Source organism: Primulina eburnea, chromosome 10, assembly GCF_022965805.1.
Source record: "Primulina eburnea isolate SZY01 chromosome 10, ASM2296580v1, whole genome shotgun sequence".
Taxonomy (NCBI): Eukaryota; Viridiplantae; Streptophyta; class Magnoliopsida; order Lamiales; family Gesneriaceae; genus Primulina; species Primulina eburnea.
The window spans coordinates 3,004,819-3,031,139 of NC_133110.1; the positions used below are offsets into that span (position 1 = coordinate 3,004,819).

General features: G+C 33.4%; 4 protein-coding genes, 2 long non-coding RNA genes and 1 pseudogene across 6 annotated transcripts; 6 read left to right on the forward strand and 1 right to left on the reverse strand.

Moving 5' to 3' along the window:
• The first annotated feature begins 259 nt into the window (after nt 1–259).
• LOC140803790 (zinc finger protein 10-like) lies at nt 260–1,504 on the forward strand. The gene has a single exon (XM_073159665.1). It carries the CDS (start codon nt 474–476, stop codon nt 1,317–1,319), a length of 846 nt encoding a protein of 281 aa, XP_073015766.1. The 5' UTR covers nt 260–473; the 3' UTR covers nt 1,320–1,504.
• Nucleotides 1,505–7,187: 5,683 nt separating this feature from the next.
• On the forward strand, nt 7,188–7,884 carry LOC140803883 (uncharacterized). Its single transcript, XM_073159731.1, has one exon. It carries the CDS (start codon nt 7,213–7,215, stop codon nt 7,783–7,785), a length of 573 nt encoding a protein of 190 aa, XP_073015832.1. The 5' UTR covers nt 7,188–7,212; the 3' UTR covers nt 7,786–7,884.
• A 4,522-nt stretch (nt 7,885–12,406) lies between these two features.
• Nucleotides 12,407–13,378, forward strand: LOC140803686 (uncharacterized). Its single transcript, XM_073159582.1, has one exon. The coding sequence runs from the start codon at nt 12,407–12,409 to the stop codon at nt 13,376–13,378; it is 972 nt and encodes a 323-aa protein (XP_073015683.1).
• A 966-nt stretch (nt 13,379–14,344) lies between these two features.
• On the forward strand, nt 14,345–16,825 carry LOC140842509 (L-type lectin-domain containing receptor kinase S.4-like; annotated as a pseudogene).
• A 33-nt stretch (nt 16,826–16,858) lies between these two features.
• On the reverse strand, nt 16,859–18,062 carry LOC140842510 (uncharacterized). Its single transcript, XR_012120430.1, has 2 exons — nt 17,414–18,062; nt 16,859–17,293 (listed from the first exon to the last, which is right to left on the reverse strand). It is a non-coding gene; the product is annotated as an uncharacterized lncRNA (long non-coding RNA).
• Nucleotides 18,063–20,364: 2,302 nt separating this feature from the next.
• Nucleotides 20,365–21,443, forward strand: LOC140842511 (uncharacterized). The gene is made up of 2 exons (XM_073210472.1): nt 20,365–20,670; nt 21,138–21,443. The coding sequence occupies exons 1-2, from the start codon at nt 20,429–20,431 to the stop codon at nt 21,274–21,276; spliced, it is 381 nt and encodes a 126-aa protein (XP_073066573.1). The 5' UTR covers nt 20,365–20,428; the 3' UTR covers nt 21,277–21,443.
• Nucleotides 21,444–22,448: 1,005 nt separating this feature from the next.
• On the forward strand, nt 22,449–22,714 carry LOC140842516 (uncharacterized). Its single transcript, XR_012120431.1, has 2 exons — nt 22,449–22,528; nt 22,659–22,714. It is a non-coding gene; the product is annotated as an uncharacterized lncRNA (long non-coding RNA).
• The last annotated feature ends 3,607 nt before the right edge of the window (nt 22,715–26,321 follow it).

Below are 26,321 nucleotides of genomic sequence, written 5' to 3' on the forward strand. Positions count from 1 at the left end.
ATCATGCAATCACGCAATCTTAGTTTGTGTCCAATTTCCATGCAATGCCCCCATCATAATATATCAAGGGTCTACTTCCATGACCCACCCTCGCCTAAATATAATTTCAAATAATCACAAAATTACAAAGATTCATTAGCTACATGAAACCACCAAATTATTTAGATGTTTCCAAATTTATAGTCAATGAAATGTTTAGAGATTATATTAAAATAAATTTTTACAAACATTACTTTAGAGTGGCCATTACCCACGCAGGCCTGTCTCGTCAAAAATCTGCTCATCTTCAGCTAATCATTTTAACATTATGAATTCCTCACAGATACCTATGTAAATTAATTATCTTCTCAGTTATCCAGACGTAGAATTGTCATCATTCTTCATTCATTACAACCTTATTTTGTTTCCTAGGAACCTAAAATTAATCGCTGCCTTTAGTATATTAGGTCTTCTTCTTCTTGTTCTTTTTTCTAATGGATGAAGCAAGATATTGGATATGGGCTAAAACAACACCAGATCCGAATCCTCAAATTGTATCGGCGGCGATGAATTCTTACAGTGATTCGTGGGAAGAACAGGCTTTCGCGTTTGATGCAGCCGGAACACTTGGAGGGTGTGTTTGGCCACCAAGATCTTATTCTTGCAGCTTTTGCAGAAGAGAATTTAGGTCAGCTCAAGCTCTAGGAGGCCATATGAATGTCCACAGAAGAGAAAGGGCTAGATTAAAACAATCTCCAACTATTTCTTCAAGCACTGATAGAGTTGCTGCTAATTACACATCTCAAATATGTTCACTCTTGTACAAAAACCCTAACCTTGAAATTTCTGATACTTTGTTTTCAGACCCAAGAAATATCAGTATTAGGGTTCCATCACCTCCTGCTACAAAAGATACACCAGCCCACAGTTTCTTCTCCCCAGTATTCCAGCAAAATTTGAAGAATACCAAGGTTTCATCTACTCATCCCTCTTGGTCAAGTTTTGTTACAGATAAAAAAGATCGTGTTCTGGATTCGATCAAGAAGCAAGAAAAGAAACCGGCGTTCATAATTGAGACTAATTCTACAGAAGATTATTCTACTGTGGATTTATCAGTGAGTTTGGACTTGGAAGTTTGTCGAACAGATATGAATGGATCAAATGATGAAGAAGTTGGCGGTTGTAAGAGGAGGAGAATCGAATCCAAGCCCTTAAGTTTCTCCCAACAATCGAGTAAAAAGGGTAGATTTCGTGAAACAGATGTGTTTAAACTGCATTCGGGTTCTGTAGAGGAATTGGATCTCGAGTTAAGGCTTGGTGACGCTCCAAAGGTGAAGTAATTAGCTGCAAATTAATTTGTTTCGTTTTAACCAAAGAATTACATACCTTGTGTTAAATTGTATCGTTCATTTCAGAAGAAACTGAGATGAAAGATTTCCTCTAAACTTTTATAAAGCGCCAAACCGGGCTGCTTGCTGCCTCTATTTGGTTGTGCTGCTTTAGTTGGCACCTTCAGTCTGTTTAATATTTTCTGTTTCTCCCTGGATTCTTAGTTGCCGTACGTTTTGCAGTCATGAATCGATTGTGTTCAAAGTCTAATTCATTCGAATTTTATGTGTTATTTTTTCTGAAAAACAAAATATATATCCAAAATTTCTCCCTCGAACATATACTTGAAGTTACATTTAATTTAGTCGTGCAAATTCCTGGAAAACGCCGGTGGCTGCAAGATGAGAAAAATCATGAGCTTTAATTGATCCCTGTTATCAAATCCTCACGTCTATATATATATAATATTTCTTCCCAAGAGTCTCGGCAACAAGATAATTCTTGTACTATGATTTAATTAGGGTGAGAGTAATTTTTTTTTTATCAGCATTTAATTAAATTGCATGTTGACTCGTGTGGTCTAATTTAAGGCTGAATTTTGAATGGACATATTTGGATTTAAAGGGATATTTTTAAAATGGAAGTAATTGAAGATCATTAATGCATTTAAAATGGATTTTTGGGGTCAGAATTAACCCCAATGACCTAAAAAGTACTATTGATATATTAGATTGAGTGTGTCTCATGTGAGACCGTCTCACGGATCTTAATATGTGAGACGGGTCAATCCTATCTATATTCACAATAAAAAGTAACACTCTTAGAATAAAAAGTAATATTTTTTCATTGATGACCCAAATAAGAGATCCGTCTCACGAAAAACATAGCGAAAAAGCATGGGGTACTCTTGATATTAGTCAATTGGTCACTTGAATAATATATATATATATATATATATATATATATATATATATATATATATATATATATATATATATCTAAAATTAACTTCGATAATTTTGGATATCAAAATTAAATTTCTGTAATTTGCAATATTGGCTATCCAATTTTCGTGTATTTTTCCTTACTTTAATTTGATTAGCATGTGATTGATCATTCTTTCCTTATTCTTTTCTCTACCGTTGGAGTCATAGTTGTCAATTATGCATTTCCCTTTCTTCTTTCATAGCATTTCTTATATATGTATGTAAGAGACCTTGTATAACAGATGAGATGAATGAGAAAACATTCTTCCAGAATTTTTCGGTCTCCTTATTTCTTTATATGGTATCAGAGCTCGGGTTCCACCGTTATGTGTTGACCTGCCTATAATTAGGCCACACGTTCTGCCCATAATTGTGTCATTTGTAAACTCCACGCTCCAGATGTTCATTCCTGAGCGTGAGAGGGGTGTGTTTATTGTCCCGCTTGGACGGATTATTTCATCCTACCCCTGCAGGTAGTGCCTGCAGGGGTACATCCAAGGGCCAGAATTTTTTCTGGCCCAATTTTATTTTTTTTTAATTTTTTTTTTCCCCATGAAGTGGAATCTCAACCACTCATATGGGGTGTGGGCACTGCCCACACACCCATAATCGAACTAACCCGCTTGGACAATCCTCCCCCCTTGAGCTAGCTTTTGGGGTTGATTTAGGTCCAATTAATCCCTTTTACTTTTCCCATGAAGTTAACCCTCTGACATTCTAAAATCAACTCAATCATATATATATATATATGACATGCACAGACATATTGGTTTTTCATGTATATTGAAGTACAAATAATAAGTCAGATACAACACAACATGGATTCCCTTTATCTTTGTATTATTATCACCAAATCTGTTTGTAGCAAAGCATATAAATCCATGCAGTTGTCGTCCCATCTTTCACTTTTCTTCCTTCTTTAATTACTCAATGCTTCCAAAAAATTGCCACCAACTAAAAGGAATCAATCCATTTAAGTATTATAAACATACCCTTTTATATTCATAAACAGAATATTGTTGCATCATTGAGTCTTAAGGGTTAACTGGGTGTCTTTTTGTTTCTTTCTCTGTGAATTATTTCACTTTTATTTTATTTCTCGAGTACATAAATAATATACTAATTAAAGAATATTAATTATTGAGCAAGAATGAGGAATATTCAGTAATATTTCTTAACAAACCTTAGCCCTAGCTGTAGAATAAATAATTTGAATATTTACCAGTTAGTTTATATTAAATCAGAGGATTTCATGTCTTGAGATGGATAAAATTAATACCTTGCCTTTGATTATTTGTTAATCATGTTGGAACTTGCACATAGTTTTTGCATTCTTTCGCTCCTTCCGATTTTATATTATTTACTATATATACGAATTATTGATGCGTACTTGGGTTTAAGATACTTATGGAATACATCATAACAAGCCATATATGTATATATCACAAGCAATACTCGATCAATAATAATATTATTAATACAGAATAGCCAGCCACCAGGCATATGCCATGATTAAGAACATAGAAACAGACATTTCTCTTTGATATTATCGAAGATGAGTACAAATAAGTTAAGAAAATACTACTTGTGGTCTGTCCTCTTTAGGAAATTAATGAGAATTAACTAATTTCTGACGAATTGCAGAAACATTTTATTTAAGTGAAGTTGAAGCGAAGGATCAGAGCAGTGGACATGGGGGGATTCAGATATGTTTATCTGTAACAGAGGAATTTAGAGAAAGCAATGTGTATAAATAAGATTGCCTTTGTAGAGCTTTTGTTAGTTCCAAGAATCCCATTAAAATATGGAAACTTAGAGCTACGGATTATTTTGTAATTAATATTGATTCTAAAAATTAGCAGCTTGCGGCGAAGTAGTAGTTTAGTATAAAGTAATTCGAAAGCTATGCGTATATTTAATATCCATAGCGATACGAGATCTTGACTCCCGTGATCGTTAGGTAATATTTATTGGTTTGAATAGAGTAATCACACTATGATCATATGCATATATATATATATATATATATATATATATATATATATATATATATATATATATATATATACATATACATATAATAATTAAACAGATAATGACGAAAATAAAGTTTGTTAATCTTGATGAGTTTGGTCTGACACAAGTTAGCTAGATAAATATATATAGAGCATTATTGAAATCTTTTAGAAGGCAACAATTCCAAAAGTTTGAATATCTAACAAAGAATAGAATTTTAATTACAATGTTAAACATAGTCGTGAATGTTACAAGAATTTTTTTAACTATGAAATTATTAAAATTTAACAATAAAATTAGTGTCTTAGTTACATGATTTAATAAAAAAGTCAAAAATTGAGTATTAAAATATAGTTACACAATCATAATTGATTCAATAAAAGATACAGAACTAAAAATATCACACTTCAATACATACACGACTCAAATCGTCATTTTACCTAGAATTTAAATATCCTAGAATTTAAATATCCAACTGCGGTAAAAACAAAAAACAAAAAAAGGACTGCAACTTAATGCTTTACCCTAGACTAGAAGAATCTAAGGGCATGATCTCACGGACCTATTTACGACAGGAGATTCAGAAATTTATATGGGAAGGAATTTTTTAATAGAAGAAAATATGGAATTGCAACCTCTCTCTTTTCTTTTCTTTTTTTTTTTGGGAAATACTTCGAGTCTCCGATATTGAGAGAAAAATCTAGCCGTCACCTATTAACAATAAACGAGCCTGCACACTTTTAATTTGTAGACAAGTCATTCCAGAAAATGGACCTAAAAGAACAAAATGACCCAAGTCCAATAGCTATTTAGAGGGGAATAAAAGCCCATGAGTAATTATTTTTTTAAATAATCATTTTTAATTATAAATTTTTTTGCAAAGTATTTTTGGTAATTAGTGAGTTAAGTGTCATCATCAACTTAAATACATATTAATTTCTACAAAATTACGTGTAAACTTTCACAATAAACTAGTCTTGAGCACGAAATAGGTTGCTGTCATATTACACACACATGCATACTGACGTTATCTACATGGGCTGATATCCGGAAACTCATGAATTGAAGGGACAAAATATAAATATAATTTTTTTCTAAAAATTAAATATTTAATTATTTAAATAATGATCACCTAGCCTTACACTCTCTAAACAAGTACTATAATTAATAATGTGTGGCCTTAGATCTGAAAGAAGGCAACCAAATCCAGACGTAATAAAGCCAGCCAAACAGTATAATATATACTTATTTATAGAAGCTGGTCCTTATGATCATTAAATAATCCTAGCTACTTAATTATTAACATTAAATTAGGAAAACGACGTAATGTGCTGAACTGTTTTTATTGGATATCCACGAAAATATGTTAAACTTCACATTCCAGTTGGTTCGTTCCTAAACAGGATGATGTGTGTTAGATGTTCAGCATCGACTTAATTAAGATTTTGATAGTTGTATGTATAGAGTTAGTTTTTGGAGTAGAGTTAGACACAATTCTAGGTACTTTTAACTCCTGCCCCATGAGTATATAGAGCCGAACTAACTGTTGATTGAACCATTTGACACATCATTGAACCATTACAAAACCACCATGGTTTCAATTTTAATGATAGAGTGGGTCTCATGTGAGACCGTCTCATGAATCTTAATCTGTGAGACGAGTCAATCATATCTATATTCATAATAAAAAGTAATATTCTTAGCATAAAAAATATTATTTTTTCATTGATGACCCAAATAAGATATTAATCTCACAAATACGACCCGTGAGACCGTCTCATACAAATTTTTGCCTTAATTATGATAAATACAATAAAAGTTAAATTGGTTCCCAAATATAAATATACCACATTTCGGGTACAAAGAAGTGTCCGGCGAGACAATCGTCAGCTCTTCAATGAAAAATTGTATTCCAACTTTTGTTAATTTTTTAAATATAAATGTCTAAAAAATACATTAATTAATTAATATCACTTCATATCTTCCATTTTAATTTTTAATTTTTAATACAGATCTAAAATAAAGTTGTATTTATGATCCAAATGGACAGATTTGGGCAATAATTATTGTGGCCGGTCAAGCTAATTAAACGAATCGATTTAATTTGATTAACGTTCTTTCGTGAAAAAAAAAAATACATTTGGAGAATGGTCAATTGGGAAGTGCTATCGTAGTCCAGACAGGAAAACTTTTATCGACTCTTCTTTTCTTCGCTTGTCTCCCATACAGGTTACCAATTAGGGCCAACAGAAACTTAATTAACTACACAATTAATATTATTACATTGATATAAGAAGTCTCCGTGCCTGCATTCCAGAAGAACTTACCGAACGTTTCATATATATATGAATAGGTTTGATCATGGATTATTATATATTTTTGAAAATAACATTTTTAGTCCGCTAATTTATCTCGTGGTGAATTTTTTGATGTACTTTTGGAAAGAATTATGTAACATAATGAGTATGGATTTTTTTGTGCGTATAAACAAACACTGCCTACATTTAAAAAAAAATTAAAAAATAGGATGCATCAATCTCAAGCCCAATCAAACCTTGAATTCAATCTTACTGTGGGAACTTGTCTAATTTGTACCAACATTTGATTATATTTTATGTAAGAAAATTATTTGATTGAATGCTAATATTAATCTGAAAATGGGCAGGAAGTCTAGATAGAATTAATATTGCCGATCAAGTACATTTAGAGAAAGCGATTGGAAGGAAAATGTGGCCGCCTTGCGTACACTTGATCAATATAATACCGCATAAATTAATTAAATTTTTAGCACGCTTCGTACAGTTCTCTATATTAAGAACAGTACCTCAACCGACCATTTGACTCACTCTAAATATTATTCATTTTACCAATGTCACTTCTTTAATTCCTCCATTATTTTGCAATGGATCTTGATCCCTCAAACTTCAAGAACTCCGATCAAAGAATTACGCGAGGCGATGTCCGATATTTTGCGAAAGATTTAGGACACGAAAAAGCATATAAATGCACCTTCTGCAAACGAGGGTTTTCTAACGCTCAAGCATTAGGTGGGCACATGAATGTCCATAGAAAAGATCGAGCAAGACTCAAGGAATTTTCGTGCGAAAATTTGCTCTCTTTGGAGATCAACAGGACTACAGATGGTGGAGATAGTCCCCCTACGGAGTTTAATTCTTCAACTAGCCATAAATCAAGTTCTCCAAGTGAGACAGATACAAAAGAGTACTACTCGCGTCTTCCTGAAAAAGATGACGACTCTCGTGTCGTGGAAGAAGATCGTCCTATACGTGATTTGCCTTTATTTTCTGAGGAGCCATCTGTGAGTGAAGTTGGCGAGAAACCTGGAGCTAAAAATTTTGGGAAGGGTCATGTGGAGGAAGAGTTAGGGTCGAGTCGAGCTGTGTCACGTGTCGAAGTGGACCTGGAACTCCGACTAGGGCCTGAGCCTGATCATGATGCATCAATGAAGAGATAGTTCAAATTTTGATCTTGGATTTATTTCAAGATATATATCTTGTTCGAGGTATCAAATTTTAACGTTGAATGTAATGAATTCAAGTTTAGTTGAATGAAACCAAAGTAGCTTCAAGAATAAATGAGGATAGTTATCTTCATAATTCGTAAAATATTTTAATTCGAATTTCTAATTAAATTTTCTTATTCTTAGATGTATATACGAAATCATTTTAGATTTCAAAGCAAAAAAATTATTTCCAAATTAACACGTTATTGATTTTGTTATCTAGAATATATTACTGATTTTGATTTCTTGATCAATGAGTGACTTCAATTCCCAGATATATTAACATTCGATTATCTTTGTTTAACAATTAATTAAATAAATGCAAAAAGAGCATCGAAAGTAAAACAACTAATTGCATTTTCTGGAAACTCTAGAAATTCGGATCGGGATGTATGCTGTTTAAAAGAGAAATACTATTTCGTAATTTATGGAATTATCTTACCCTTTAATTTGCTCGGAAAATCTTATCTTAATTACTTTATATTTTATGTATCAAACCAATGTGATACAAGAAAGCAAATTTTTGCTTATCTACGTAGATCTTTTGTACACAAATATCATAAGATCTTGGATTGCATTTTGATGGATGAATTTGAAATCTATAGATTTCGATTGCATTTTAGTTGTTAATAATGAAACAATATATGAAATATTACACATTAGGCATATGTCTTTTGTGAGATGGTCTTACGAATCTTTATCTATGATACGGGTCAATCCTACCGATATTCACAATAAAAAGTAATACTTTTTCATTGATGACCCAAATAAAAAAATATGTCTCACAAAATACGATACGTGAGACTGTCTCACACAAGTTTTTACTTACATATTAGTTACATCAAATATAATAAAATTTGAATGCTTTGATTATTAAGAGACTTGAAATATATCTTAATTAATATGAATTAATATAAAACATATAGGCAAAAACTTGTGTGAGACGGTCTCACGGGTCATATTCGTGAGACGGATCTCTTATTTGGGTCACCCATTAAAAAGTATTACTTTTTATGCTAAGAGTATTACTTTTTATTGTGAATATGGGTAGGGTTGATCCGTCTCACGGATTATGATCCGTGAGACGGTCTCACATGAGACTCACTCAAACATATAAGAACTGAATTTGAAGTTTATGATATTGATTCTCTAATATATAAAAATACATTTGAATATATTTGAAATTAATGGATTTGAAATCTATCAATCCAAACACAATCTTAGTGTCACATAAATTTTTTTTATGACACGGGTGATGGGAGCTTCAAATATTAAATGAAGTTACCTATTTTATGGATTTTAATTAATCCACAAAATTAAATATGTGTTATAGATGTTAAGTACCTTAATGGGTTTTTTTTAATAGTATTACAGTCAAAGCACATTTGATAAATTAGTTAGTTAATGTAATAGTTCGATGAAATTAACAAATTCATTAATTTTTGTTTTTTTTTATTATAATTAACATGATTCCTTCTAGGAAACTCAGGAGTCGATCAGACTACACTTCTAATATTTTACCAAAATCAAATCAATTATGGAATCTAAAATCATGAAATTTGTAAAGAAAAATCGTAATGTGATTAAAAATATTTCTATAATTTGCAGATTGATATTCGGGGAAGTCCGTACGGCTCTCTCGGCTCATCCGCTGGCACCTTTGGTGACCCTTCACCATCTTAACTATGTACAGCCCTTGTTTCCGGGCATAGACCGAATCGACTCGGTCAAGAAACTCATGAATGGGTACATATCCGACCCTAGCCGGGCATTACAACATACTTTCGGCTATGACCCGATACGAAACTGGTCCGTTTCGATCGGACGGGGCTACAGCGTGCAGCTGTACCCATTTTTGTTGACAGGGAAGGACTTAAGCACACCCATTGCAGACATTTATGACTTGGAGAACTTGGAGTAAGGGGCCGTTTACGTTTAATACTCGATCGAGTCTTGAACTTGGGCCCTGCGAGAGACCCGTTATCTTTTATTTTGATGGGGTTAAAGAATTAGGAGATGGAACTGCATTGACTTGGTATAGGAGGCCGAATACTCATTCGAAGAGACGATGTAACTGGGAAAACTATGCGGCGGCTCATTTAGTGAAGGGTTTTAATGTGTCTGCGGCGCTTATGAATCCTCAAGAATGGACAAAGGTACGTTATAGTGCAAAATTTGTGCATTGATAAAAAGTGAAAATCCTGCTGAATTAATAATTGAAATTTATTATAGGATAAAATTGTATTTTTGTTCTCTATGTCCATCGATTTTTAACAATTTAAATATTTTTATGGAGGGTTGTGTAACATACTAACATTACGCACACAATCGTCAATTAAGTGGCGTATCACTACCAATTCAGTGTCACGTCAGAAAAAATTCAAAGTGTACACAAAAAAACAAATTTAGCGGACTCAAACCCATTAGGATATACCAAAATCTATATGTACCAAATACGAGACCAATATTGTGATTCTCAACATATAGTGAGTAAATTTATAAATTCTCATGTTTCTCACTTGATAATTCAAATAACTAATATTCAATGAGTTTAAAGGACTTTCTATAAAAACAAATTTCTTGTGAAGTTACAAATTAAAATAAAGCCAAAGTTATATCAATAAAATCTCAATTTTCTATTTTAAACATTTAACCTATGAAACACATTAGTTAATTACATATATGTGTGGGTGCACATATATATAATGTTTATGTGTGATATATCTGAAATAAATTTATATATATATATACACACACGAAATCCTATAAAATAGTAGGTGGAGAAATTCTATATTAGAACGGTTAGTGGAGAGGGTTTAGGTAGGGTTCATTAATATTGATGGGTCGATAAATTATCAATTCAACTCATTTATTTTATGTGGTAAGATGAATCCGTCAATTTTGATAGTTTGACATTTAAACCAGGTTGAGTGGGCGACATGAATGACTTAACCTCTTTCGACAACCCTAATTTTTCTCACTAATTATGACATAAAACTAAACAATTAATACAAATGAAAAGATTAACTTATAATATATATATATATATATATATATATATATATATAAGATAAAATAAATAATGAATACACAACGGCTCCACACATGCCTGCACCATCAACAGAAGAACTCTTCAAACACTTCCCTTGTATTCTCCATCATTTGATTGAGTTCGGACAATCCAATATAATAACGTTAAAATCCAATAATTCCTTTGATGTGATGGTCAACCTTGGATCCACACTTAGGGGTGGGCATAAAATCCGAAAAACCGAAAAAACCGACCGAACCGAATAATTCGGTTTAAATGGTTCGGTTTTATCGGTTTTTCGGTCGGTTATGGTTTTAAAATTTATGAAATTCGGTTTTTTCGGTTCGGTTTTCGGTTTTAATCCCCGAAAAAACCGAAAAACCGAACCGGCCATATTATTGTTAAGTATAAGGTTTTTATGTATAATGGGTCATATTATTGTTTAGTACAAGACTTTTTATGTATAATAGGCCTATTAAGATTTAAAAACTTAGTATCATTAACTATCAATTTTCAATCCGATCGTTTTTTCTTCTTTCTAACCACTCACCAGTCGATGTTTTCTTTTCTTTTCTGTATATATTTCTTTATTTTTTTATATAAAAAATTAAATCTCACAAATTAAATGTTTGAAAATACTATGATTTATATTTTAAAGGCATAAAGTGACGTATAATTTTATTTCGTAACAAATTTTAGCTAACCGTATATAACCGGCCGTATAAACCGAACCGTACTACAAAAAACTGAACCGAACCGTAATAAAATGGTTCGGTTTTGGACTAGAGATATTCAAAACCGAAAACCGAAAAAACCGAACCATTGTAGAGTAAAACCGGACCGAACCGACCGTTGCCCACCCCTATCCACACTCACTCCTCACTCTACCTCATTCCAATGCTCTCCATTTTCTTCTCTACAATCTACAATCATCGTAGCAAAATTAATCTCCCACCTCCATGAAACCTCAAAAGCAGCGTCCCCTTCATTTCTCCCATATCCCTTGCTCAAAACACCTCTATCTTCCTCGACAACCTGCTTTTTTCTAAGCCCTTTAATTATTGTTCAAGAAATACAGTGTGATACGTTTTCTGCTGGTGGGATTCAATAACATGGGTTGGTTACCGGATATTGGCTATGTAATGGGCGGCCGAGGGGATAGTTTCTGCACTGAGAGTAAGAAGAAATCATGTAATTTAGGAATTCTATCACTTGAAACGGCCAAAATCATGGCAAGATTAGTATCCCTTTACAGATCCCTCTCCGACGAAGAGATTTTCAAGTTGAGAGAAGAGATTTTAAATTCTGAAGGAGTGATGTTTCTGAATTCTAGAGATGAAAAGTTTCTGTTGAGCCTCGCCTGCAAGGAAATGCTTGAAGATCTTGATCGTGCCGCCGCCTCCGTTTCTCGGCTCGGAAAGAAATGCAATGATTTTGGGCTTCATCGGTTCGATCTGGCGTATATGAATTTGAAACTTGGGATCATTGATTCACGGAAATTGGAGTATGGATCCAGATTGAAATGAGAAAAGGCTGCGAAAAATGCAGAGATTGATCTCAGCCACCTCGCGTCTGCACGCGGCATTGGAGGGTTTGACAGAGTTGGAGCTTACTGAACAAAAGATGAGGCAAGTGAAGAACAAAAAGATGCATTTGATGAAGTCGAATTTCGATTCTTTTACTCAAAAACTCGTGAATCAGCGCAAAATTGTTCACTATTTCCAGGGAATATCGCTTTGGTGCAAGACGTTTGATAAAAGTGTTGGCCTAATGGCAAGAATTGTGTGCGTTGTATATGTAAGAATCTGTGCGGTATTCCGGCAGTATGTTCCAAATCTTACCACTTTTTCATCCCAAAACATCGGTTGTTTTAAGAATCAAACCGATACGCCCATGATTGAACCAGTCAGGGAACAGTTTACATCCCATTCGGGCCCTATTACAATGGCTTCAAAGGTTAGTCTTGTAAGGTTTCACAGCCAAAAGTCTGACCTTTTCTTCATTGAGCAAGATGATAGCGTTCTATCTATTGAAAACCTATTGAAAAAGAGCTTATTCCACTCTGCGGGACCTCTAACTCTAGGTGGTTCGGGACTAGCACTGCGTTATGCAAAAGTGATCCTATTAGCAGAAAAGTATCTGGATCCAACTGAATCCATCGATCATATTGATCGTGAATCATTATACCAAATGCTGCCTGAAAGTCTGGAAGTTCTTGTCAGGACAAAGCTTAGCAAGAACAAGAAACGTGCAGAAGACGACTTTTTGCTGGCCATTGGATGGAGGGAGGCTATGACCGAGATGTTGGGTTGGCTTGCACCTGTTGCTCACAACACGGTGAATTGGCAGATGGAGAGGAGTTTCGAGAAGATGAAATTCGATTCGAAACCTAGTGTTCTTTTGTTGCAGACATTGCATTTTTCGGATAAAGAGAAGACAGAAGCTGCCATCGCCGAGCTCTTAGTCGGGTTGAGTTGCGTATATAGGCATGAAAATCGACAGATATGTGTATGATTGTACTTGTGATTCGATTTTACGGAATGGGGTTGAGTTGTGGACTGTCACTGGATGGGAAACTTGATTGGTTTTTTAGAAGAATAAATACATTTAAGCGTAAGGTTGACCATAAGAAATCTACTCATTTTTTGCATCCATTCTGGTTCATGACACCTTAGTTTCTTTTTTAATAGGAATCAAACAGTGCATACATTCATCTGAATCTGTTTGGAACCTTAAAATACCTTATCTCAGAGCACACCTGCCACGTGATTCCAAGATTTATGATCGCTATTAAATATATCCTAACTGCTTATGATATATACTTCGGATTATTAAACTTTTATGCCTAAACTAAATACAACTGTGTGAGTCGCATCTTTCAGCTTATTTAACTATGCCAATGGCAAGACCTGGCCCAGACTCTTTCAAATTCGACACAGCTACTCTCCAGCATCACTCCAAATCCTTTCAACAATACATATTTCTGTCTTGCCTAGGCAGGTAAATGGGTTGAGCTTGGACTAATGCATTTTAGTTATTGGATCTATCTTAGCACCAAAGATTGACGGTGACACTCATCTTATCTTGTCCGTGCCAAGAAAAAATAGCATGATTCGTCGTAATTAAAGAATTATTAATAATGGGAGATGCCGTGACAATGTTCGCAATATGATAAATTTGCCGTAGCACTCAGGTAAAAGTAAAGAACTGCTCTTTAGAACCCATCGAATGAATTTGTATGACAGTATCCGGGTGATTCGATATAATATTTCAGAAATGGAAGGCTAGATTTTATTTATTCCAGCAATAATCAAAGAGCCGGTGAAAATGTGTTGATTAGGTTGGAAAACATACCACTCAAAATAGGAGGGATAATTTAATTTATGACAATGCACATTTACAATTAAAATTAAAGAGTGTGTACACTGAAAAAACTATTTATTTAAGGAAATTATTTAAAATTATAATAATATCTTAAATACTTATTTAACGGCGGTTATAAGTAGTTCAATCAACGTCAAATTTAATAATTAAAAATAATAATACATAACACTGACGCTACCAATACCTTATTCAAATCTCACCCATGCACTTACTTCAACCCTCAGCTAATTAAGAACACTTCCTGCCCAACTTTAGACTTTAAAATTTTGCAAGAAAATAAAAATCTGAGCTTTGAATGAGTCTTCAATCTGCGATGGCCGTTTTATTCATTGTCTTCTTCTCTTTCACTTTCTTCTCAATCCAATCTCAATCTCAGGTGGTTGATTTCACATACACAGGTTTCAGCGATTCAAAATCCAACATAAGCTTAAATGGGGTGGCACTGGTAGATGAAAATGGCATCCTTCAATTAACCAATGAGAGCTCCAGATTTAAAGGCCACGCCTTCTTCCCTACTCAGCTCCAGCTCAAAAACTCAACCACCGGCGCCGTCTTCTCTTTCTCCACTTGTTTTGCCTTTGCCATTCACCCTGAGTACCCCAAACTCGGCGGCCATGGCATGGCTTTCACGATTTCGCCTTCCAAAGAATTGAACTCGTCTCTCCCGAGCCGGCCAGTACCTTGGTCTGATGAATTCCAGCGATGTTGGCAACTCATCCAACCACATATTTGCGGTTGAGTTCGACACGGTTCAAGATTTTGAGTTCGGGGACATTAATGATAACCACGTTGGGATCGATATCAACAGCATGGTGTCCAATGCATCTGCTGCTGCTGCTTATTTCGGTGATGATTCGGTGAAAAATAGTCTTATTCTCAAGGGTGGGGATCCTATTCTTGCGTGGGTCGAATTTGATTCGATCACAAATTTTGTGAATGTAACTATTTCGCCATCTTCTATCAAACCTCAAATTCCTCTCTTGTCTATGCAAGTTGATCTTTCTCCAGTTCTTGAAGAAAATATGTATGTCGGATTCTCTGCTTCGACTGGCTTGCTTGCAAGTTCCCATTATATTTTGGGTTGGAGCTTTTCCATTAATGGAGAAGCTAAATCCTTGGATTTGGGTTATCTCCCTTCACTTCCGGCACCGAAGAAAAAACCCATTACCATGATTGTAAGCATTTCTGTGGTGGGATCTGTGATTTTAATATTGGCTTCAATCTTGATTGCTATTTTCTTGTTTAAGAAGATCAAGAATGTTGAGGTTATAGAATCATGGGAGCTTGAAATTGGCCCACACCGGTACAAGTACCAAGAACTCAAGAAGGCCACAAGAGGTTTCAAGGACAGTGAGCTACTCGGGTCTGGAGGATTCGGCAGGGTTTATAGAGGGACTTTGCATCATCCGAAAATCCAAGTTGCAGTAAAGCGTATCTCGCATGAATCGAAACAAGGTGTGCGTGAATTCGTGTCTGAAATTTCCAGCATCGGCAGGCTCCGCCATAGAAATTTGGTTCAGCTTCTCGGGTGGTGCAGATGCGGCGGTGATCTTCTTTTAGTCTATGAGTTTATGCCGAATGGAAGCTTGGATAAGTGGTTGTTTGATGAGCCAAAATATGTACTTAGTTGGAATCAAAGATTCAAGATTATCAAAGGTGTTGCATCTGGTTTACTGTACTTGCATGAAGGATAGGAACAGATTGTGTTACACAGGGATGTTAAGGCCAGTAATGTGTTAATTGACATTGAGATGAATGGGAAACTTGGAGATTTCGGACTGGCAAAATTATACGATCATGGGTCGAACCCGAGCACAACACGAGTGGTGGGTACACTGGGTTACCTTGCACCAGAACTTTCAAGAACCGGGAAAGCTACCACAAGTTCTGATGTATTTGCATTTGGGGCTTTATTACTCGAAGTCGTGTGTGGGCGTAGGCCAATCGAGTCGAAATCTGATCCAGAAGATTTAGTCTTGGTGGACTACGTTTGGAAGAAATGGAAAGAAGGGCGAGTTCTTGATGTGGTTGATAAACAAATGGAGGGCGATTTCAATGAGAATGAGGTATTGATGGTACTTAAGTTGGGACTGATGTGTTCAAGTAACGATCCTACGGGACGACCCACTACGAGACAGGTTCTGAGTTACATGGAACATGAGATTGAAATGCCAGAGATTGTGAAGGCACCGGGGGGTGGTAGCGACGTCGATGGCGGATTTGAAAATTATCTGTACTCGTATGCATCTTCTTCGTTCGACAAGACAACTAGTTCTTTTGGTGGAGATGTGGATCAGAGTTCTACATCCATGGTTACTTGTATTTCCACTCACCCTCTCCTACATGTCAATAGTTTAAGGGAAGCTAGATAGGCATATTAATTGTTGCCTCAATTTGATGCATTCCTTACAAAAATTTATTGTATTTTGGATGGTAACAGAAGCCAAGATACTATTCATCGTGTCATCCAAATAATTTATGAATTCTGATGTTCGAACTCGGTTATTCAAATGAACTAATATGTCTCCTATTGTTTACCTATAAGATTTTGCATGTGAAGTCGGAAGGAATTGTCTACCCATCAACTTAAAGTTGTTAGAATAAGATGTATAAAGCAACAGTGATTTTATATTCAAAAGGCGAGCTACATTAACCTACGAACTAAATATCGATTAAGCTTAAAATTTGATATATATATATATATATATATATATATATATATATATATATATATATATATATATTACAAAGCCTTAACATTAAAAAGTTCAAGGCAGAAAGCAGTAATGTTACGAAGTGCTTCAGTACATGTAAATTGCGACGAATTTAGCCAATCCTTGGTGTACTACACACTTTTCCAGTGGAATCCACGAAGATCCGGACCCGATCCGTTCGGTAATCCTTGGTGATACACGAATCGGGTGGAACCACATGGATACTGATCCCTTCACCCATCTCTTCCTTAATCGTCCTCTCTGCTTCATCTGCTGTTAATCCCACTACTTCATCCCAATGATGTTTTCCCACGTCTATGACTTCCTCGTACTGCTGATCATATTAACTTAAAAATAAAGATTAAAAAAATATATTGAAAAAAAAAGACGAAAAAGAAACCCAAATCATAAATTACGGATCTTGAACAGGGCAAACAAGAAAATTGGATACCTGGTGGAAATGGCGGGTCGATGGATGGTTTGTCGGAGACATCTTCGGGTTGGGTTTCTTTCTCAGCCATTAGTGGAGGTCAAGGTACGAGTGATTATTATGAATATTATGGCTATATATATTTTATATTGATTTAATGATTGCAGTATGGTGGGATCAAGAATGACTCGGGGATAAAACAAAAACGTTATCTTTATTTTATCCTTTACTTTGAACATGTCGATCCAGGCATTTGACGTGGATTCAGAAAAGAAATAAGAATCCTATTCTGGATCTATCGAGATACGGTTACTTGGCATTTGGCATGGGTTTTCATTTGTTTTTTTAAGAACGTGGGTTTTGTTTTGATTATGGTATTTTGGTAATTTTTAGTTTTTTTTTTTAAAAAAAATTGAGAAACCCGAATTAAGTTTGATATGAAAATAGACAGATGACCAAATTGATTGTGTGTGAATAATTTCAAATATACAGATGACTGAAATTGATTGGGCGTTACACGGGGAGTATCAAAGAATGAAGCTTCGTCTGAAATAATGTAGCCATTGAATGCATTCATTTTGCCACAATTGCAGAAGCAGTAGGTAATTAAGTAAGGTCGAATTTGGGTCCGCTTATGTTTTACTCCACTAGACTCGTGGTTTTGTCCATGTCAAATTGGTGCCCTCAAAAATTTTAAACTACAAAAATCACAAATGCTGCCCTTTTCGAGACCGCCGTTGAATGAAAACGATGTAATTTTTTGCTTTTTTTTCAATGATAAAATTCAAAAAAATCTTTTGAAGATTGTTACATTTAGCTCTGTTTCTGTTACCTCTGGCCTTAGCAGCTTCCGAGTTTTCTTTCACCTGTAACGGATTCAGATCAACAAATGTCACCAAACAGAAAACAGGCCACGTCTTTTATCCCAACCCCTTTAACTTCAACAACTCGATCGGACGATGGTTCGGTTCTTTCCTTTTCCACCAGCTTTGTGTTTGTTATAGTGCCTCCGCACCAGCCTGTGGGCGGTCACTGCATGGCTTTTGTGATTGCCTCGACACCGGGGTGTCTTCCCACTATTTTGATCACATTATTCATCTGTCCATCACACGCACATAAAAGTATTTTTGTTTTCACTTCCATTAAATATTATAAATTTTACAATTATAACATATTAAAATTAAACATATGAAACATAATTTTTATCCACATCTTAGTATCTGTATTATTTCTAAAATTGCATATATCTTATTTTAAATTTCCTAAAATACATCTAACCCCTAGTTAAAAATAAAAAATTTAATATCGAAAATAATGTCATTTTTAGTGTCGTACCTGTGATTGTCAATGCCTGAGTTGAATTTAAAAAGTTGGACATCAAGAAAATAAAATGTGTTTGTTTTTAAAATTAAAGAAATGGTTCAAAATTAGTGAGGTGTATTCAATCCAGAATTTTGATGACTTTAAATGACTTTTTCAAATGATAAAATTTTACGGATTTTATAGATTTTTATTGAATTTTACAGAATCTCACAGATTTATAAACAAATTTATGTGAATTCATAGTAGACTTTTTTGCAAGATTTTTATTGACTTTTACAGAATCTCACATATTTATAAACAAATTTATGTTGATTCATTTAGACTTTTTGGAAGATTTTTATAGACTTTTGTGCAATTTTTTTTATAAGTTATATAAATTTTGTACTTAATTATAACATATTATTTTTTATTAATTTCTTTGAACTAATAATTATTTGACATATATAACATATTCATTTAGAAATAATTTTTCAATATTTATATTAATAAATAAAATTACTTATTTAACGTAAAATCATTTAATACTTACATGTGTGTATATGTGAGTTTGTATGCATGTTTGTAAATTTTTAAAAATACATTAATTGATTAATATGTAACCTTGTTTTTGAATTGATAATATACATGTGAAAAGAATATTATTTATCATTGTGTGGATATAATTTTGTATAAAAAAATCATAGCTTACATATTAATTGAAAATGTTAAAAAGAATTTAAAAAATCATGATTATTGCGAAGTTATTCAATTATTAAGAATTAAACGGAATTTTTTTGGGTTATCTTTTATTATTATTGAATATTACATTAATTTGTATAAATTATAAATTAAAAATCACAAAATCAATTCTAGAATTCAACATTTTCTATGATATTAAATAAAAATTATTAAATGAACAATAAGCAAAAAATGAAAAATTAAAAGGAAATATGAAAATATATATAGAGACACATTTTGAAAATTTGAAAGAGTGATAGAGATAGATGAGATGAGAGAAGATAAGAAAATATGTGATGTGAAGCAACATAGTGAAAAATAAATAGCTTGTGTACGAGTTAGAAGTTTTAAAAATCCATCCAAATATTTGGGTTGAACCTAATACAATTTCTGACAATTTATAATTGTACTTTTGACTTTAATATTTGTATATTAATGAATTTCATGAAGTTATTAAAAGTCTATTGAAAATTTGAATACTTTTAGACTTTCATAGAGTTTTAAAAAGTCAATGTTGAATACCTCTAGACTTTCATAGAGTTTTAAAAAGTCAATGTTGAATATCACTTGACTTTTTAAAACTCTATGAAAGTCTATTTTAAATACCACTAGACTTCTATAGAACATGCAAAAATCTTAATTAAATACATCTAGTATTTTAAAATCTACAAAATAAATAAAAATCAATTATTCTCCTGCATTGAATACACATCCCTTAAACTTGTCTGAGCATGTTCTCCGGATATGAACATGAGCCGATAGGCTGATAGGCTCACTCGACTCATATCAGTTACTTGTCTGCGCATGTCCCGCGTAATAAATAAATACATAAAAACAGAAGAAGATTTAGAAATTACAGGTCATACAAAGTGAATCTCACCCTTTTATCCAAAACTCACGAGGATTCCTCAGCACTCGTTTATCCATCCTTATCCACTTATTTCTTGCAGCATAAACTTCTATAAACCACGATTATTAAATATTCTTCACTCACAAATGGCTTCCATCGCCCTCTTCTCCACTTGTTCGATCAACCAATCCGCGCCACGATCAGCATTCTCGGGTCCAAAGCTTTCTGCGCAATGTACTCCGCTAAGGAGTTCGAAGAGAAAGCCTCTCACGGTGGTCGCCGCCGCCGGTGATGTTGCATCCGACAGTACCGTCTATCTGTTCGCCGGAGCCGCCGCCGTGGCGTTGATCGGGACCGCTTTCCCTATTCTCTTCTCCCGCAAAGACCTGTAACGAATTCTCAACTCTAATTTCATTACATTAGTTATTTAATTAATAAGTAATAAATCGATTATATAATTTAAATGTATTATTTTATTTTATCTATTACCCGGCCGTTCTATATGTTAACGTGTAGGACAATTAAATTTTGAATGTCCTTAATATTTATGAAAATAAATAGCTTACTTTTTTATAATGTCAGGAATGTTGGTATGGTATACATTGTATTTTAAGATCATGTAATCTATCAAATTAGTTATCCAGTGTATCAACCGATGTGTTGTTCGATCATTCAATATTTTATTACACGTAAAATTTACTCGATGTAGCATAGAATAAACAATATGTGCGATAACAATCTAATTGTAATGATATAACGAATTGAAATTTGCATTTGATAAACAATGTGTATGTGTTGAACTAAATATGTGTTTGGGTTCAATCTGTAAAATTTATTTTATTTGTTAAATTATAGGTGCACGGTATGCGATGGAGCAGGGTTTGTGAGGAAATCCGGGTCGACCCTGAAAGCAAATGCAGCAAGAAAAGATGAACCACAAATTGTATGTCCGAACTGCAAGGGTCTAGGCAAGCTCAACCAGATCGACAAATAGATCGAAACCTACGACTAATTATGTTCAATTCGTATCGATCCCAAGTTTTCTGATTACCTAATAATTTTTCACTTTTGCATAAACGATTTTAAAGTTACCGTCTTTCATTTGTTGTATATCGTTCTGTTTTGATTGATTATGATACGGGCTTGCCAATTGTATCGATATATATATATATATATATATATATGTGCGTATTTTTTACCCGTTTGAGCTTGGGAGCCGTTGTAAAATAAAGAATTTGAGGGAGATGGATTTCTCATGGAGAAATTGAAGAATTTGGGGTTTTATTTTGCTAATACAATAAAACCCTCTCTCGGTATTTTGCAAAATAATAGATATCCCGTGAGACGATCTCAGATATTTTTATCTGTGAGGCTGATTTTTCGGATCAATAACTATAATGAAAAATAATATTTTAGAGATAAAGTTTTTTTATGAGTTAGGTCGATTCGGAGATCTGTCTCATAAAATGGTCTCAAAAGCGTTTTTGTTTTTGCAAAATATTGTTACATTATTTTTCTTTTATATTTTTAAATAATGATCTCAGATATTAAATAAAAAATAATATCAGAATGTTAAACATGATGTCCTAGTCATACAAGTCAAGATTGTTGACTATGATGTGAAGCGTGTGTTCGTAGACTTAGGGAGCTCGGTAAACGTTATCTTTCATAAAGCTCCTTGACCAAATGAACTTGAAGGGCTACAAGTCAGGAACCAGTGTGTGACATCAGTTTCACATGAGGAAGCCTACTCATTATTATATTGGACTTTATATTCCGAATTTCAAAACATTTATTGGAGAGCAATTGTGATTCATAATGTTTTCTTAAAGGTTCTTTTTTGGAAAGTCTAATCTCACTTCTTATGGGATCCACCGCATCCAACGGTTCAACTACATGGAGATTATTACTTAGGATAGAATTTTCCTTCGTTTTTCGATACAAGAGACATCTTCAGAACAATTATAAATTCAGATTTTAAACAAATTGAAAGCTTTTTTTTTTTTTTTTTTTTTGTAAAAAGAATGTTTGAATTCGGTTTTCTGAGGGGACAAATTTTAAGTTTACAGAACCTCAAAAGTTAGTTTAAAGATTAGAATTGTCCAAATCTATATATATAACTCCGAGGAACTATATCCAACCGACTGTGATTCTAAAATTATATTTAAACTAATAGTTTTACTAATTATAATCAAGAGTTACAATTTTAAGTTTTTGGGATACTAAAGTATATTACAATAGAACATGTATATATGTGTGTGTGTTGCAAAATATAAATTAAAATAAGATGATAATATTTAATTTTATTTTAGAAAAAAAAACATAATTTCAGAAAACAAAACAAGGCGGCTTGATTCGTTGCCTATCAAATACAAGAAATGTTTGGTTTTACTAGAAAACTTTAGATTTTAAAAAAAAAAAAAAAAAACAAACAAGGATATGTACGTATAAAACCTAGGACATCCTCATAACTACGACTTACAACTACAAAATCAGTAGGAGAAACAAAGAAATGAAGCTGCAGGCATGCAAACTGGGAAAACAATAAACCTAATCCCAAGCCTCTCTTCTCGGAGCCGCGGTTCCGAAGAACAGTTCGAGCTCCGGCGACTGGAAGTATCCATTCTTGGGCGGCTGAGGCTTGGTGGGCCGCTCATTCTTCTTCTTCCTCGGCGGCGGAGGACATACCAGCCGCGCCGGTATTCGACACTCCTGGTTCTTGGGGGTTGTGCAACCTTGCTCCACCTCCATTATTCCACAGTCGCTCGCTCGCAATAATAATATGTGATTCCTCCTTCAATTAATAACTTTACAAAAAAGAATGCAAAATTTAATGAAGAATAATAAATATAAGGGGAATATGGAACAGTTACTAGGTTCGTTTTATATAGAATTCTGTCATTTTAAGTGAGTATATATATTTAGGTAGGGTGTATGGGTAGTGAGTGGGGGAGGAGGAACAGTTAAGGTGACAGTTAAGAGTGGGGTGGCACCGACTTCTTTGGCGGAGGTGGTGAGGCTGGCCCACGACCTCGGTTCAAATAGGGCGGCGCCGGATTTTGGGAGGGAAGGAATTTCATTTGCATTTCTATTTTTTGGTAACTCAAATTATTTATTATTATCATACTAATTTGATTAATCATTGTATGAGGTAGATACCAGTTCTTCCTTTTATATGTTCTAAATTTAAATATTCAAAGTTGCAAATAGATTAAAATAAATTGAAACTATATTTTTTAATATAAAAAAATCTCATAAAATTACGGTAGTTTAAAGATTATTCTTTTAGGAAAACTACATTTTTTGTTCAGTATTTTGTACTTTTTCATTTAGGCTCTATTAACGGTGAATTCGGATTTTTAGTAATATAACTTACATATTGTTTTTATTTTTATTTTTAGTTTTTACGTTGAACTTTTGTTTTTAGTCTTGTAACTTACATATTGTTGTCATTTTTATCCTTTAACTTATGTTTGTTTCATTTTCGATCTTTTATTACTGACAAACATGATGGATTTCGATCAAAAAGATCAAAATGAAAAATAATTAAGTTATATGACTAAAAATTTAAATTTACCGTAACATGATCAAAAACGAAAAAAATACAAATTACATTACTAAAAATACAAAATATTGTTAATAAGACCAAACATGACAAATGTACAAATTATAGAACAAAAAATATAATTCTCCTTTTTTTTAATAGAAAATGTAAAAGTAACAAACACTTGTGTGTGTATGAGATGAACAGAAACAGGCTCCTAATCTGTCTCTTTGGCTCGGCTTTCCTTCTCTTTATTTTTTATTCTGTAAATCTATACTATCTATACTATATTATCTATTATGAGTGAATTAGAAAAACTGATTGAAGAGGACACCAAAATCTCTTCTCTTTTTATCCTCCTCTTCAACAACACATATAAATTATAATAATTCTAACCACGTCAATCATACATCTGAAATCTTCTCAATTTTAAAAAACCTTACGGTTAGTATTTTTAACGCAAAAAACCAGCTTTCTTTTTTCTAGCATAATATTATTATATTTTTTATTAAAATTAAGTTTAATAAAGAAATAGATTTTTTGTCATACACAACAATGTGTACAAACACACTAATTATAATATTCATATAAAATTACAAATGTCAAATATTCGTTATAAATTGATTAAACAATATTTCAAATATCAAATATTATGTTACATGCAATGCGTGTGTATCAGCCGCTAGCATATGATTAAGACAAGACATAATTAGGTAAGGTTAATTTTTTTTAGAAAAAAATATGGGGCATAATTGGAACGACATTCGTTCGTCGGTTGAAGGTTGAACCAAGTACATTTAGGGTTGACACAGTCAACACTAATTTTTCGTGGAGACCAAGATTTGGGTCAAAATTGGCAGCTTCAAACTTTCAAGTCTTCCTACGACGACTTAGGTAAGAGGTATTTTTGTTTCTTCGAAAATAATACCTTGATGCAACAACATCAACGACCAAACACTTCCCAGAATACAACGATCTCGTCTTGTTCCGGAGTTGCGCGATTCGGAGCTAAGACTTCATTGAATACCCAACTTACTTTGTCACAACAAAATCAAGGAGATATATGCCCATATAAATTTGAAAAGTTGTCTTGGACACACTCGATAGACTAAATTACGTATGTTTTTAGAAGGAGAGGACAAAATTTCCAATTAGGCATATTGATGATATTTCATATATCTTACCATAATCTTCGGTTCAAATGAATATAATATAAGACAATAACTTGTGTGAGATCGTCTCACGGGTCATATTCGTGAGACGGCTCTCTTATTTGGGTCATCCATGAAAAAGTATTACTTTTTATGCTAAGAGTATTACTTTTTATTTTGAATATGAGTAGGGTTGAACCGTCTCACAAATTAACATCCGTGAGACGGTCTCACATTAGACCCACTCATAATATAAGGTCATATCAATATATGGTAGCATTAGTGTAAATTAAAGGTAGAAACGGTCATAACGTATGTTTAGCAAATGAATAGCCATGAATTCTACATTAATATAATTAATCTAAAATAACTATCATTAATATTAGTAATGATTTCGTAAATTATATTTCTTTGAGATATAAAATTAATTTGTATTTTCCTAACATAAGATGTAGTGTTAAAATTTAGGGACAAGCCTATATGTTTAAAATAGGACACGACATATTGCAAGCAACTACCATATTATTATATCGCAATAACAAATGGAGGAGGACTGGATCAGATTTTTTTGCCAAAATGAATGTCTAGTCTAATAAAAACACGTTCTAAAACATGAGATCGAATGTAAGGCAAGTCTAATAAGAGAACGAATATGGATGACATTAATACTAGGAATGATAAATATATATGTTGTCTTCTAAAGATTGAGCTCAGAACAAGAACATCATTGATACAGTTTTTGTGTGATCGTGTGATCACTTTGTTGTAGAGAGGAGCTGCTGGAGTTTTTGGGAGTGCACGTGTAGGTCGGCTGAGGAGTTCTTGCATAGAATAAAATATACGAGAGCCGAGCCTATTTTGATGAGACGTTTTTGTGTGATCGGGTAATCACTTTACAGCGTATGAGAGCTGCTGGATTTTTCTGAACAAACACAGAGTTCATATATTGAAGATTTTCGTGTTGAAGATTTTGTGTTACCATGTTGCCAATTGGTGTTGACAGCACTCAAGAACAACACTGATGCAGAGTGTTAATCGAAGAGTGGTTTCGTTTGGTTATAAGCAATGCGTGCATGTTTTATGCATCTATTATTTGGTTTGAGTTTTTATGCATATTTTTAATTCCTTCGAGTGTCAAGGAATTTAGTTTTGTTATTTTCACTAGTATTGTTTTTTGTGTAAACGATTTACATATTTTTCTAGTGAAATTTTTGCCATGAGGCATCGCACAAGTATTCATACTTATGCATAATTTAAAACTGATGTTTATTTATTAAAATTATATTTGTGTGTTAATAATTATTTTCCGCTAACACTAACTACTGATATACACAAATATATTTA